The sequence below is a fragment of the Calonectris borealis genome, chromosome 4, assembly GCF_964195595.1.
Source record: "Calonectris borealis chromosome 4, bCalBor7.hap1.2, whole genome shotgun sequence".
Classification (NCBI taxonomy): Eukaryota; Metazoa; Chordata; class Aves; order Procellariiformes; family Procellariidae; genus Calonectris; species Calonectris borealis.
Window position 1 is genome coordinate 13,372,068 of NC_134315.1, and position 15,567 is coordinate 13,387,634.

Here is a 15,567-nt window from a genome sequence, read left to right on the forward strand (position 1 = left end):
GGATCAGCTATCACCCCTGGCCCGAGTGCTAATCTTACGCACTTGCTTCCTTTTGGCTTTTCCATCCTAGTTTTATGAACAACCAAAGCATCTGGTACATCTATTACTTGTAAGTAAAAGGGCCTGATATCCCTGTGATGCACACTAGCATCAATTTTATTTGAATGCAGTTCACACCAGTTCTTCTTTAGACCAGCTGTCAGCAAGGTCTGAATGACCTTGTTTAAAGTGTTTATGTTCTCAAAAGAAAGCAACATTATCTGAAGCCTGTTTTATGTTTATTTTGAAAGAGCAGAGAGTTTATTTTGAAAAGTCCGACTGAATAAGTTTAAAAGACTTCTATGATAGATTACACTGAAGCATGGATAGCAAAACTTGAAACATATTGCACATGTTGTATAGGCCAGGGGCATGTAACGGGAAAGCAATGTGTGCTTACGCAATTATGGGAGTATCCAAATTGCCATTTGGTTGTCTTCTTTGCACAAGATGTTGGACAAAAATTAAACCAGAAACAAACGTGCAATTAATTTTGCATCTTGTAAGTTTAAAGGATAATTACAAATGAACCATCATAGCCCTAAAAAGGCCAATCCTGAGCCAATACTAAGCAGTCTCTATTTGATCTTACTCTTTCCTGAACACCTCCTTTTTATGACTAGAAGTTTCTTTTTTACTTGAAAATACCCTTGTGCTGCATGGACCACTGCCCCTGGCCAGACTGTACTACTCAGCTACTAGAATGACAACAAGGTATTGCAAAGATACGCTGTCACTATGAGAAATCCCACAAGGTTAAAACAATGCAGCCTCCTTTGAAACAAGTTACAAGGCTGGTGTGCAGCATGTCCTGGTCACAGGCTTTTCCCACTCCCTATTCCCTCGCCCACTCCTTTTCTTGGATTGTCTCTGTGAAGCTCCTTACACACACAGACAAAGGTTGAGTCCCCATACAAGCTTTTGGGACAGTATGAAGTTTACAAGTACCTAAGCCACAAGGTATTAGATAACCCATTTGTTTCTAGACTTGAAGTTTATGGGCTACATAAGAATTTCACATAAGAGTCCTCAAATAAGCCTCCTGTCATTTATAACAACTATTTAGATATCCCGGCAGAATATTTCAAGAATATTTCTACTGCTACAGATAACCCAGCAGAACTAGCATAGGAAACATTGGAGCAGTATTATATTTGTTGACAACAGTGAAATACTTTCACTTTTCACGTGTACATAATGGGTCTAGCAAAAATTTGTGGTGGAAGATTTATACAGATCAAAGAAAATTAGAGCACAAAAAGCCCACTTAGCAAAACATATGGCTGATAGACACCTGAGCGTACAATTTGTGCACTCACAGGCAACAAGCATATTGATATCTTAATTCATGAATGTTAAGGAAATGAGAATCAATTTAGAAGTTTATTTGGATTACTACATATTCCCAGTAGTCATAAGACACAATATAACCTGCACTGGTATTATATCTCATTTAATCGTGACTGCTTCCAAATCAGGATTTTTAACTCACCTCAATAAAGTACTCAAGAGCAGTAAGAACTCTCAACAGACACATCCCAACACAATAAGTATTTCAAAGTTTTTAAGTAACTTTGATGCAAAATTTCTAAGAAAAAGAAAAGAACGGCATCTTGCAAAGTGGCATCAGGAAGGTACCTCATACTATCATTGTTTGTCTCTATGTTAAACCTCATTTCAAACTCTTTCTTATTGAACTGCAGGAACTGCATTTAAGGAAGAGGAGTAAGAACTGATGACAATCTGGATAATCTTGCTATATTAGCATCAATCAGCTACCAACTCAGCAGAAGTTTGAAAAGGGAAAAGAGGCGGACCTATTCTGAGAACGGGGCAGGGGAAAGATTATAGGAAAAGCAGAGAACTTACCTCCACAAAGAGCTCTCCAGCACTTTCCCCATGTCAGTATGATAATACTTGGTAAGGATCAAGATCACCTAAAAACAAAACAAGAATAAATATATTAATGTATGTAAACTGATATAAGAAACAGAAGTAGATCATGGGCAGCATTATTCTGGTGAACGCAAAAGTGAAGCTCCTGCAAATCTGAACTGTATTTCACTTTATATTTATCTCTTACCAGTTTTGCTTTTTTACTGTTTTTTTTCCTTTCTCTTTCCGAGAAGAGTGATTTCAGCACTCGAAGTTTTCTGCAAACCTGGTGACTTTGTGAAAGATTGCCCATTTCACATGAGCGGTGGAGTTGGAATAGTCACATAAATTCCCCCACCACATGACAGCCCCCAAGCAGTTTGTATGACTTTCTCAGTAGGAAGAACCAATCTGGTTACTAGTTTAAATTAAGGAGGCAACTCTCTTGGACATCTACAGACACAATTTTTTTTTAATCCAAAGTGTTAAACGATGGTGATTAACTTTGATTATTCAGATAACAAATTCAGGCAGAAAATGAGCTCTGGTCTTCCCTACAAGATGAGAAATGCAACCTTCATGTCTGCCATCTTTCCTTCAAGAACTAGCTCTGTGCCCTGTAAATTACTCACTTATGTTACCAACAGCCAACAAAATACAAAAACAAATTTCATCCACAAAACATCTTCAACCTATGAGAAGAGTTAGCAAGAAACACTTTCCATTCGCTCAACATCTGACAAATTCGCTGGTTGAACAACGTAAAGCACTGGTCCATGACTGGTGTATCAAGCTGAATGCTATGTTTTATATTTAGTTCATTTAAAACAGATTTCCTTCACTTGCTGCCAGTCCATATTAGTGGTTCTTATACCCACGTTCCCATAGCAACCCCATAGTGGTAGAACAGGAAGAACCTCTGGTTCCTTGCACAGCTGTTGGCTTTCTTTAATGCGGGGTCAACGTCAGTCTCCAACAGTTTGGAGCATGTTGTTACTTAGCTGGCATTTCCTCTGCTCCTGACCACCAGATGAAATCTCCAGCAAACAGCAACTGTAGGCATTCACTTTGATTATTCAGATAATTAATATGCTGATGATACATTTATGCTGCAGACTCTGTACACTGGAGCTTGTGAGAGAACAGAATTCCAGACCCTGGGTGTTATGTACACGGCATTTTGGAAAAAACACAACATTTTGCAGAACTGAGCTATAATACCAGTCTCACTCAGGGTTATCTAAGCCTCATAAATTCACAACACATATTGCTGGATGTATATTGATATAAGTAAAAGCAGAACCAATCCATAATTCACAAAAAGTATTAATCTCTCCTATTCTCAAAATAGTCACAATCTACCAGACCACTTTGCTGGAATTTGATGATTTATAAAAATAAAGGCTTAGTTTAAAATAAAGCAAGAAAGAAAAAAAAAATATATTTTACTTTTAAATAGGTTACTACAAGACTTGCAAAGCCAAGAGAAAGAACCATTTCCCAAAGGAGAGAGTATCTACTGATGAGATTCCTGGCTACAGCCCAAGCACGCTCCATCAGGTCAGCTATTTATTCTATTGTCAGTGCCTTAACTACAGCTTTCTGCTGGTGCTTGCAATTAAGGAGAAAAAGAAAGAAACTTCACTACTGGGAGCATCTATTGTCTCCAATTATTAAAGAAAAAGTTTCAGACTGTGATTTTCTGAACAATTGAAATTCCTCTTAGGCCACAAAAATTGACCTAGGAGTTTTTTCTAAGAGATACAAGAATGCGTGTTTGGCGCATGAAAATAAAAAAGAAAATATCAAAAGATATAAGAGATTACACTTTGTTTCCTTATATTCACGCAGAACCAAGGACCAAATCCTGAACTTAGTAAGCCAACTTTTTTCATCCCTGTGCACCATACAACCATAACTTTTAAATTCAGATGATTTTCAGCGATATACATTGGAGCCACTCTGCCACAGGGTAAGCCCAAAGTTTCATTCCTGAATTAACCTCGTTGTTATCACACACAGAAGATCCTATTGGGTTACCCTCAATCCACCTTCTTTGAATTTAACCTTTACGGAAGCATCAACAAAGCACCTTCCCGATAAGCTATTTCTGTAACTCAGCACCTGTCCTAAGTGTAAAAGACCTGCAGGAACAAGTTGTGGCTCACTGTACTGCTTGGTAGCTGTAGTTCATCTAGGGGATGCACACAACAAATCAGAAAGCTACTGTTGTTCCACATGCTCCAGGTGAATGGCTTTCAGGTGACTGCAAACTGCATTGGGGAGCAGCCATATGCAGCAAGATGTCTTATTTACGCTGCAGGATTGGTGCCTTAGTCTGAGTCACAGCTCTGAGAAAGAGAGGTCAGTATTTTCCAATCTGACTGGTAAATTTGTTCAAATATTAAAATACCTTATTTTGCATGTCAGAAGTATGAAGAGCGACTTAGTAGGAAAAACAAAGCCATAATGAGCCATCTTTGAATTCTTAAACACTGTTAGCAGATTCCTGTCGCAACCTAAGAAGTATGAGGCTGCCGGGGGCTGACCACTATTTCAGCTATGCCAGTGATTTCATTCCAATATCTGAAAAATGTAGGTCAGCTATTTAACACATTTTACAGCATTCTCCTCTGGATTGTGGGCATCTTTTCAGGCTAAATAGTGATCCTGCTAACCAGAATGGTGTTTTTTCTCAATTATAAACAGATCCAAAGAACAGGAGGAATCATTACACAATAAAAACATAAAGGTCTTCAGGATCTCTGGATTCTGTGCGTCACTTGTAAGAGCAGAGCCCTGTTTCACTGATTTCATTTCAATGGGGCTCCATAATTACAAGCATTTTACAGGTTGGATGGAAGCCAATGGTTCATACACACGGCTGTGCTAGTGAAAGCGCTTGGGTGGCCTGTAGATGGAGAGAGGCTTGAAGCACCACAGCAACTGAGCAACAATCAAGGGTATGATTCTTAACCGGCTCATACTACCATCAGTCTTGGACAGCTAAAATAAATTTAGCTTTTTTGTGTTATTATTTTATAGCTAAAATAAATGTAGGCAATGGAGGGAATTAGACTGATCAGATTCTTTATTTAAAGATGGATTTATAGGGTTACCTAGAGATCTCCTAGTCCATCCAGTCTCCTGTTTTATGAGGAGACTTGTGAAACCATTTTAAACCATTTCATCTTAAATTCACCCACAGTTCTTTGAGTTAGTCCCCACAGTATGTCAATGGAGGTGGCAACAATAATTCACTGTTGTGTGCTAGGGATCTATGAACACCTGATGGTGCTTCTGGTCAAATATACTTAACAAATGTATCCCTTCTGCTTTCATTGCCCTGAAACAAAAGTCCCTAAGCATTTCTTTTTCCCAGATTCCTCAGAACGTGTTTGTTACCAATAACACCATAAAGGCTTTTCTACTTGGAAACCCTAAATAAGGAAAACGTTAATGAAGCTCGAAGATTGGAATTTTGGTTGTTTGGGGGTTTTAAGTAAATACAAGTAAAAACACATATATATGCTTTGGTCCGAAATAAAGACATGGATGTCTGGTAGAGATCCCTCACTCAGTATTTGAGCGTCACAGACTTCTCTTAGGAGCAGAACTTACTGCATCTTACAGCTTTCTGATTATCTTTCTACAGCTTGCTCTGATCCCAGCGTGTTCTGCCCCTTTGCAGCAAGATGGCAGACCACTGCAGTTTCACCTCCCTTCAGGAACACTAGAATAAACAGAGCATCGTATCTCCAGGTTCCCTGCATAGAATTCAGGAGACAATATTTTCACCCTTTTCTTTCCAAAAAATTGTTTTATTTTAATACGGCATGACAGGCATACACCAACCATGTCACACAGTACAGATTTAAAATAAAAAAGGAAAAAAGGAAAATGAAAACTTTCAGCTTTTGTCACAAAAGTAATGCTCTATTACTTGCTTCTTTACTAAAGCCCTTGACCTCTCCATAAAGCCAGAGTTGGCCAGTATTCCTCCATATGGGCCAAGGTATGGAAGATAAATCCCTTAGGATTCCAAAAGTCATACGCAATGTGCATTGGAAGTAAGTTTTCGGTGGAAGTAATAACTGTAATTCTGGTCAATTTGTCCAGGCTGGCAGATCTTGAAGTTCAGAAATTTCCCTACCTCTACTTTTTATCCTCCCCCCACCTTTTTTAGGGGGGGCTGGGGTGGTGAACAGAGAGAATTTTGGTTCTCCCATGCCATTCCGCTGCTTCCATAACTTAATTCCTGCCTGGGTAGATTCTCACTGCTATGGTAGTTACAGCTCAAAACTGTTCTCCAAAGAAAAGAGTTGAAGCAGTTTCTGACCCAGAAGTCCCTTCTGGAGATAGACCTGTCTTCAGTTTTCAGTGAATGACGGACAGGGAAAACAAATGGAAAATTCCACAGATATTATTATCCATGAATAATTAAAGTTAGAATGATCTATGTTTTTCCCCTCTCCTTTTCTCTTGCTCTCTTCTGAAAATGCTTTGCAGCAAGGCTAGACCAAAAAGAGCAAACCTTCACTTTAAGAGCTACAACGTGCTTTTAATCATTTCCTAATAAAATTTTGGCTTTAAAGAAGCCCATTTTAATCCTCTCTTTTCATCACCATGTCACCTAAGAGGGGCGAGAAAGGAAAAAGGAACAAATTCTAGATCAATCACTTCCCTGGTGTTTATATTTTATCTTTGGGTTTTTTCCCTTTCTGTGAAGGATTTGCTAAGATCCTTCTCTTTTTGATAAACGTTGTCTTATGGAAAAAATTCTTTTTTTCCCATGCCCCTTCCATGATGTTTTCTTTCATGGACCATTCTTAACACAGGTCTCTCTTTTTCTATCTACATGGAGATTCTTACAGATTAAGCTTTATTTGACCCCTGCCATTCATGATTTGAAGTAATTTTTTTTTTGGCATCTATTCAGAAGTTTAATAGCAAAAGACTCATACTTTCAAATGTATATTTGCAAGTATGATTGCAAGTTTTTGTGTTTTCCCAAGTTTATTAGAAGGTGAGAGCACCCTGTAAATACTTCTGGGCAGCCAGAGCTACCAGGAAAACATACCGCTCAGACAGAAACAAGTTCCTGCAAACTTTTTAGCATCTGCTTAATTTAATTCATGTGAATGAACCCACTGAAATGAAGCGAAGTGTTTACGAGAGTCACTTGAACAGGCACTTAATACTTTGTATGACTGGAACATAAGCTGCTGTTTTGTTCAAGAACACAGCCTAACTCACCTTTTCAGCTATTAAACTATAACTATTTCACTGTAAACTGTAACTATTTCAAGGAGATCAAGATGTTCTAGTCACAGCCTATTAATTCGTCACCACCAACCCCTGCACTTCCAAAACTTTCTTGACAACTAATAATCAAAAAACTCCCTAACATATTATAGGCAACCACCTACTGCTCCAACCCCTCAAGCCATTTCCACTTTTGCAGGCTCTTCAATCAAAATGCTAAGGTCAACATTAGCTTTTACATTCATTATTTAAAACAAAGACTCTTACAAGAAAAGTAAAAACCAAGAGATTATTAATATGAAGGTATATTACTACAGGTCTATTTTATGGACCAACTGCCATAATACTATTAATAACTTCATAATAATTTGATTATACTGGAAGAACTGTAAATGGAAAAAGAGCGTTTAAGTTTACTCTGTTGCAGCGTGTCCTGGTTTCAGCTGGGATAGAGTTAATTTTCTTCCTAGTAGCTGGTATACTGCTGTGTTTTGGATTTAGTATGAGGATGATGTTGATAACACACTGATGTTTTAGTTGTTGCTAAGTCGTGCTTACATAGTCAAGGACTTCTCAGCTTCCCATGCTCTGCCCGGTGCACAAGAAGCTGGGAGGGAGCACAGCCAGGACAGCTGACCCCAACTGGCCAAAGGGGTGTTCCATACCATAAGATGTCATGCTCAAGTATATAAACGAGGAGACGTGGTCCCAGAAGTAGCAATTGCTGCTCGGGAACTGGCTGGGCATCGGTCTGTGGGTGGTGAGCAATTGCATTGTGCATCACTCATTTTGTATGTTCTACTGTTATTATTATTTTCCTTTCCTTTTCTGATCTATTAAACTGTCTTTATCTCAATCCACAAATTTTACTTTTTTCCTGATTCTCTCCCCCATCCCACTGGGGGAGTGAGCAAGCGGCTGTGTGGTGTTTGGCTGCCTGCCGGGTTAAACCACAACGCAGCATTATGATGAAAGGTGAAAAAGGAGACATTTAGCCCATTACTAAATCTATTAAGAATTCACTGTATAAGCGTCTATTCCTCTCTGGTAATAAAGTTCATAAAAGCAACCCATGACTTAACATGAAAGACTTAAAGAATTAGATTTATAGTTCTTCCAACTAAATTGTATTGGAAGAAGAGAGAACTTACTGTGTATGAAGTCACTGACCGGACCAGTGCACTTGTCTTAAGCATTAGTAATAATTTCATACAGTGGATTTATTCATAATTCAAGCCAAGACACAATAATGGCTCAATTCCTATTCTTTAAAAGGTATTTCTATCCACAAGAGCTGAATAAGTGCATAGCCTTGAAACTGGTGGCTGTGATTGCTTCCGGATTCAAAACCATGTTAAATATAGTACTTTACACATTGACCCTGCAAACATTTATACAGAAGAGTAACTTTAAGATATCTAATATATTTAATCCACTATCTAGCACAGAACAGGATTATATTCTGTTAGCACTGTACAAACACAGAACAAAAAGACAACGTCCTGCCTTCAGGAGCCTACAGTCCAAGTTCAGAAAAAGAGAAGTCTTCACATCATCAACAACTGATGTCAGATTTTCAGTGCAAGCTCCTAAGAAAATTATGTTTATGTGATGGCACTGCACGTACACTGTATATATATGCTTTTGGCTGTTCATCTCTACCTTATAGTTCTAAATCCACTGACTGATTTCAATCACATTTGACAGAGAGACAGATAGCCATATGGCTGAAGTAGCCATACCGGTTCATAGCACATGCCCATCTAGATCAGTAACGTGTCTCCAACAGTAGCAAACAAAATATACAAAAGTATAGGAACGGGGGAAGCATATAAATAAAGATGCTTCCTGAATATATTTTCCAGCCTTCAGCAATTTGCAACTCAGGCAGCTGGCCTGTTACTTCGGTTTTTAGCAGTTGTCTGCTTGGATAAGCACAGGCTTCTAGGTGGTACTGCCTGACCCATCAGCACAACAATAGAGAATATTGTGTTTGTAACTTGTAATGGTTAGTCTTCAAAAATCAAAGCATATGTAAAATTGGTCAACCAATCTGGACTGCTGCTACTCTAACATGTTCATGTTGCTGCTCACTTTTATAATCATTAGATGCAGCTCTGAGATTTCTGGGCATGCTGCAGATGCAGAGGCTTGCTCAAGCAAATGGGAACTCAATTTGAATGCCACAGAATTACGGGGCCCAAAATTCTAGATTAAATCTGCAGCTTGGGAAACAGCATCTAACATTTTAACTACTTGTTCAATTAAACTTTCTGTTCGTTTTCAAAGAGCCCAAAACAATGTCACCTCTGACACAAAAATCTCCAATTCTCTGCCATTGCCTTTTTCTACACAACCGAAGTATTTTTTAGGTTTAAATATTTAACATAGCATTTGATAAGCTCTTAAAACCACATCTGCAAACATGCCAAGAGAATAAATTTCTAAAGCATGAAGCAAGAATATTTTTTTCCTAGACTGGCTTGACTCCTAATTGTAAATTTTTTTGAAATATAGACTAGCTTTACTTATCTCCTTTAATAATGTATTCTAAATTGAATTAACAATCCTTCCTGCAGAAGCAAACCTATTGTCTGAATATTCTTTTCCATTCCCATGAAAATTCAAGAGGAAGCAGAGCTGACATCCAAAAAGGATATATGTAAAACATCTTTACTCTCTTCTGGACGTTTCAGGAATCCAGTATTATGGATAAGCAATTCACCTTGGTCATCAATGTTATATAGCTATTCGCTACCAGAAAAGAAAGATCAAATTTTAAGTGTTGTTTGTGAAATATTCCCGGTTGGTCATGCAGTGTTACTGCCCAATAGTAAAATACAAAAATTGAAAGTGAGCTTCCAATCTGCATCACTAAATCCTTTTTCAAAGCCAGAGTTTTTTGTTTTGTTTTGTTTTGTTTTAACATTACCATATAAAAATAATTATGCTTTTTATTTCAAAAAAGACATTATTACGCAAGACATATGGAAACATCTGTAGAGGATACCACAAGCTGGGAAAACTGTTCATTTGACGTAGGGCTGTTGGCAGATATGTTCATCCTGGTTACTCTCCCTCACAGCTGCTCTGTCTTCACCAGAACCACAGGATTAAATAACATTGTACCAGATAACATCATATTTATCAGAGGTTGCATCGACCTACACTGACCTCAAAATTACATTTAATTATCTGTGAGAATGGCTTACAGTGTTCAAATAAGACCTAATTGCCTATCATAAAGAGGCTTTATAAGACTGTATACGGGAGCAAGGACTTTGAGGCTGCATCAAGATCAGCCAAAGAGTCACAATGTTTAATACCCTTCTTATCATGAACAAGGACTGGACTTTATATTTCCTGAATATTGTAGGTATCTGAATTTGTTCTTTATAAATGAGAAAGATAAACATGGCCACATGGTCTACAGAAGGGGACAAGAGCCCACTCCTACCTGAAAGGCGTACTGCCAGGACAAACATGCTAAAGATCAAGGCAGTTATATTATAGTGACAGAGTGATGCTGATGAATATTTTAGTCAGAAGACCAGAGACATAGCAGGGGCAGATGCAAAACTTGTTTCACACCTTTTGTGATACGGAGCGTGCGTGTTGCATTGAACGGCATTAACATGCTCAGGGGTACTTTAACACCCCTTACCCCAAAGACAAAATCAGGCCTGGGCAATGACACAAAAACAGGGGGGGTGCGGGGGGAAGTCAGGGAATTGCCTAGTAAAACAGGAATAACACAAAACAGATCTGGGCCTGTTACTTCAAGTGCTGCCTAAAAAGCGTCCTCCAGTCCGGCAGCACGATCGCCCCCCCAGCGGGGTGGGCCCGGCTGCCTCTCCGAGCCAGGACTGCCTGCTCTGCAGCGTCGCACAGGGACGGACGGGGCCCAACGCCACCCCTCGCTGTCCTTTTACTGGGTGGAAGCTGGTCTCTCTACATCTGCCTTTCATTTCAACTGTTTCATCCCTACTGGTCTTGCTAAAATAATTAATTTCAGCAGAACTACCAACACCAGTATGGCGTGAAGGGGGACCATTCCCACTCAAAATGCCGAGCCCATCTGCTCCCTGTGGCCACATTCAGAATAAACCTGGAACACCTCAAATGACATTAACAGAATTCAGCTACTGTAAAATACTGGGAATGACCCCCTTTGAGAGGAAGAAGGATGAAAGCACATTTATCTTCAGCATTATCCCTGAAGCAGCAGAATTTCACATCCGTGCCAATGGAAAGGGCGTAAAGGAGCTGAGGGAACATCCAACTGGGTTAGGAGACTATTAGAAAGGGCTTGGGAGCAGTTGGGAAAATTGGTCAGGGGCCAAATATGTCAGAGGAAACATTGGAAGGGGCCGGGGGAGTGCTGGAGAGTTCTCCACATTCAGGCCAAAGCCAAACCAGGAGGTTTCCAATCTGTGAGCACTGAGCTTTCACCAGCTTTTTGTATTTCCTCAGCCAGCCTCTGCCCTAGGTGTTCATTACTTAAAGAGCCATGGGGCCATTACAGCTAAGTGGAATTATACAGCATTATCTGTGAAAAGAAACAGCTATTTCACCAGGCAATGCCACGTCTTTTTGGATCCCTAGCTAATGCCGTCCTGTCACATGGACACTACGCTTTAGTTTAACCAGTATGAAGAATATTAACACAATCAGTCATCTCAGAGCCAGGTTTCAAATTAGCCTCGCATTCCAATCTTAAACCTCTAATACATTTTAAATGACCTTCAGATCAAGTAGATACAAGCAGGAAAAGATTGTAGGCCCTGATAAATGAGGTCTATATTTCTTTATTTTACTCCAGCAAAGACTTAGGCATTCGACAGATTCTTTGGAGACAGTTTTTATATGTCAGCATTTAGCAGGCTGTAGCTAGGGCTGCAAAGCAGTTTCAGTAACAAACTCTTAATGTGAAATTCTCCCCCTTAGAGACTGATGTTTTTCATGCTTGGTCTCTCCCCTGTGATCCCAGATTGTTTTGGAAATATGTCAAGAACTTCTTTCTTCATGTTACGAGAACTACTCTTTTCTGTCTTCATAGATATAAGGATAGGTACAAGAGTTAAGCAGCACAAGACGTGGAAGGAAAATATTTTTAATTCATGTCTAGAACACTTTTGAATAGTTATTTCTAACACACCTTCTCATGGCTCTTTTCTGTAGAAATGCAGTAATTTCAGGCTTCTCACATCCCCTTAAGATAACACAGTACTGTCTATTTTACAGTTGGGAAATGGAGGCAGAGATGTATCACTCTGATTTATCCCACCTAACTTTAGGATGTACCAACCCCTAGGGACAGAGAGAGACCTCTGGAGATCAACTTTGCCTATCTAGATCTGAATAGTCCTTCGGAAGTACTTTTTTTCCTACTGATTTATCATGCTGAGGACCTACACTTCCAGTCTGACCCTCTCAGAAAGACTGGATGAATCCGTGCATAAATGAGTTGCGGAAGAAGTCTGGGCAGAGCAGAAAGCAGCATATCAAAAGAGGACAAACTAAGAAGCAGGATCAACAGATACGCCATAAATTCTGTGTGCCACTAACCTTAAGGATCTTCTTTTCCAATACACGAAGCTCGCAGACCCAAGTCTTGCATCCGTTCAAGACCACTTACCCTAACACTGATACCCATGAGTTACAGCAATGCACCAGCACTTTGCAGAGCTAGGAGGTCTGAAGTACAGTTATGTGCTTCTATACCACAGATGTCCTATCTGACATGTAATATAAACTGTGCCAAAAAGTCAACATTTTCAATATGGGAAAAATTCATTTTTCCCCTTACCTGCCTTTCTGCCAAGGAATAAATGGAAATCTGAAGAAAGAGTTAGAAGAAACTTACGCAACTGTATATCATCTCAGAAGGGGCAGCAGACTAGTTTTTGTCACTACTAAAACACCCACATTTCATTTCTACAAAATGGCATGTATGACCATGATGTGTTTCATATCAAGGTACTTTATTACAGAACTTAATAGTATTAAACAGTTAAAACTTCTGTATGGTGTACATGACATTTACTGTTGTCCTTCATTATATTGAGCATCTCTCTGGAACTGTTATTTATTTTCCAATCTTTTTTCCTAATGAGTTAGTTCTATATTTGTATTGTAAATGCCTGTCTTTATTTATATTCTATTTCTGAAACTTACAGCAAAGCCTTCTCTATTTACAAGCCAATAGTCTTTTTCTTATGGAAATTACCTTATCCCAAAAGAAAGAAAAAAATCTGAACCTTTTAATTCTTGCAAATTGTTTTTCTTGAGTTTGGAGTTTGGGGTTTAACTGATGCCATGACAGAAAAGCACTAATAACCAGAATGCAGAGGAAACAGCCCTAACCCAATGGCAAATTTTCAGCTCAATGTTGTTAGCAAACGGCTGTTTTTCTTCCTCCCTCCTCACCCTTCCATACCCATGCATTTATTTTGAGTCTGATCCAAAGCCTATTTAAGCCAATGGGAATCTGGATTAAGCCCATTCTAAACTTACTAAAAGTAGATCAGATCTTGAAATTTCTTTCATGAAGGGAAGGATCCAATTTTGATAAAACCAGTATTTGCAAAAGTCTCATACATTTTGTGCACAGGAATAACAACCACACTGCATTTTCCACAAAATGCACATAGCTGTACAAATTTATGCCTTTAAATGCTAAGTTATAAGGGACATGAGACTACTGAAAGAGAACAGCTAGGGTTATACTTAATGATGCAAGCTTTTTCATCCTATAGTGGCAATTTACATGTCTGAGGATCTCTCTAAATAGACATTTCTTAAAGTAAAAGTTCACTCACAATGTAGAAGAATGTTCAGGGGTAGACTACTGGAAATTACCTCAGACCTATTATGTCAATCCATGATCACCTACGTACATTTGTTTTTAAAAAAATACTGTATTTTGCAAGAATTTTACAAAATTAAAGGCCACAGGAAAAAAATATCATCCACACATCCAAAACAACATTCAACTCCTTTAATTTCCCCACCTTGGAACAAAAAATATCTTTTTGTCAGCACGGAAAGAATATTCCAACCTCTGCCAATCCCATTACCTTCTTAGATAGGGCAGTAGGCCTGTATTTTTCAAGAGCAAGTAGAAGGGAAAAGATGCTTTTAATCCAGCCCAAGAAATAGCTTGTAAAAGTTCATTTTGTAGACACAATAAAATGAATAAAACATCCATTCAGGATTACTCAGCCACCTCCTGAAGACAGAAGCATGTCAAAAGCTGATCAAGGTTTGGGGGAAAAAAAAAAAATTCTTTCATTTTCCCTGCCAATTCTTCAGTGAACTCTCTTTCTCCCATTGGGAGAACAGTGACATTTCTTCAGGAAGAGCAGTGTCAAAAATAAGGAAACAAAAGTTTATTTCAGCTAAAATTTGACTTTCAACAGTCAAATGTGCGGATGGTATCCCAATGAAAACTCTTGTGCACAATACAGGAAAAATAGAGATCAAAATGGATCAGGCTTTCTTTCAGAGACTTAAAATGAGCAAGCATAACACATTACAGCATTAGTTAATTAATACAGCATCGTTATTACTGCTATATAAAGAAAGAAATTATAAATGTTAAAGTTCAATGCTGGGAGACGTTAACTCAGTTGAGAGATTTCCTACCCATACTCACAAACCACCCAGCTCAGAAAGCTACCCACGGAAACCTATGCAATTTCAAGGGCATTGATTCCCTATCAGCAGGGAGAGAAATCAAGTCCCCTCCATATTCCCTGGTCCAGAGAAGGTGAAAGCATCCTTTAATCTCTGTGAAAATAAATAGATGGCAATTTACCTGAACTGATATTTTTTGTAGCTTCCCTCTCCCTTTCCCAAGTCATGACACAAGCAGCCTGAAGTGCATTTCTCAGGGAGGAGACATAACACATACCGCTCTTAATCAGTTGCACTAATTAACTAAGGTTCAACAGGACGATGATCAAGAAATTTTTGAACAAAAGAAACAAGAGGTCCAGAGTATGGATGTAAAGGACATAGAGGACTACAGTGAAAAAATGGGAATCATCAGATACCTGGAAATAATGTGAATTCCCCATGAATAAAATAAAAAGGCAGTAAATGTGTTATCAGAAAAATGCATCAACCAGGAAGGGGAAAACAGATGCTCAAATGCGTCAGTTCAGTTCTTTGATTCCTATCCAACTCAAGCAGTGTCCATTTTCTCAGCGGGTTAAGCTATTTGGAGAACTGTCAGTCCCTAAGAAATATTTACTCCTCAATGCCTTAAGAGAAATAGCTTAGGGAAATGTGCAGGGTCTCTGATCACAGCTCAGGCAAGTCTTTGTTTTGGTTTTAGTATCCTGGTACCTAGGACAACCCTAGGTTGTCCTTCCTTTTTTTTTT

General features: G+C 38.8%; 1 protein-coding gene across 1 annotated transcript in view; it reads right to left on the reverse strand.

The window, feature by feature from the left end:
- Positions 1 to 15,567, reverse strand: part of SORCS2 (sortilin related VPS10 domain containing receptor 2) — a 591,861-nt gene that overhangs the window by 392,873 nt on the left and 183,421 nt on the right. The window contains exon 2 of the mRNA XM_075148660.1: positions 1,909 to 1,976. Coding sequence (XP_075004761.1) covers positions 1,909 to 1,976 — 68 coding nt within the window. The remainder of the gene's footprint in view (positions 1 to 1,908; positions 1,977 to 15,567) is intronic.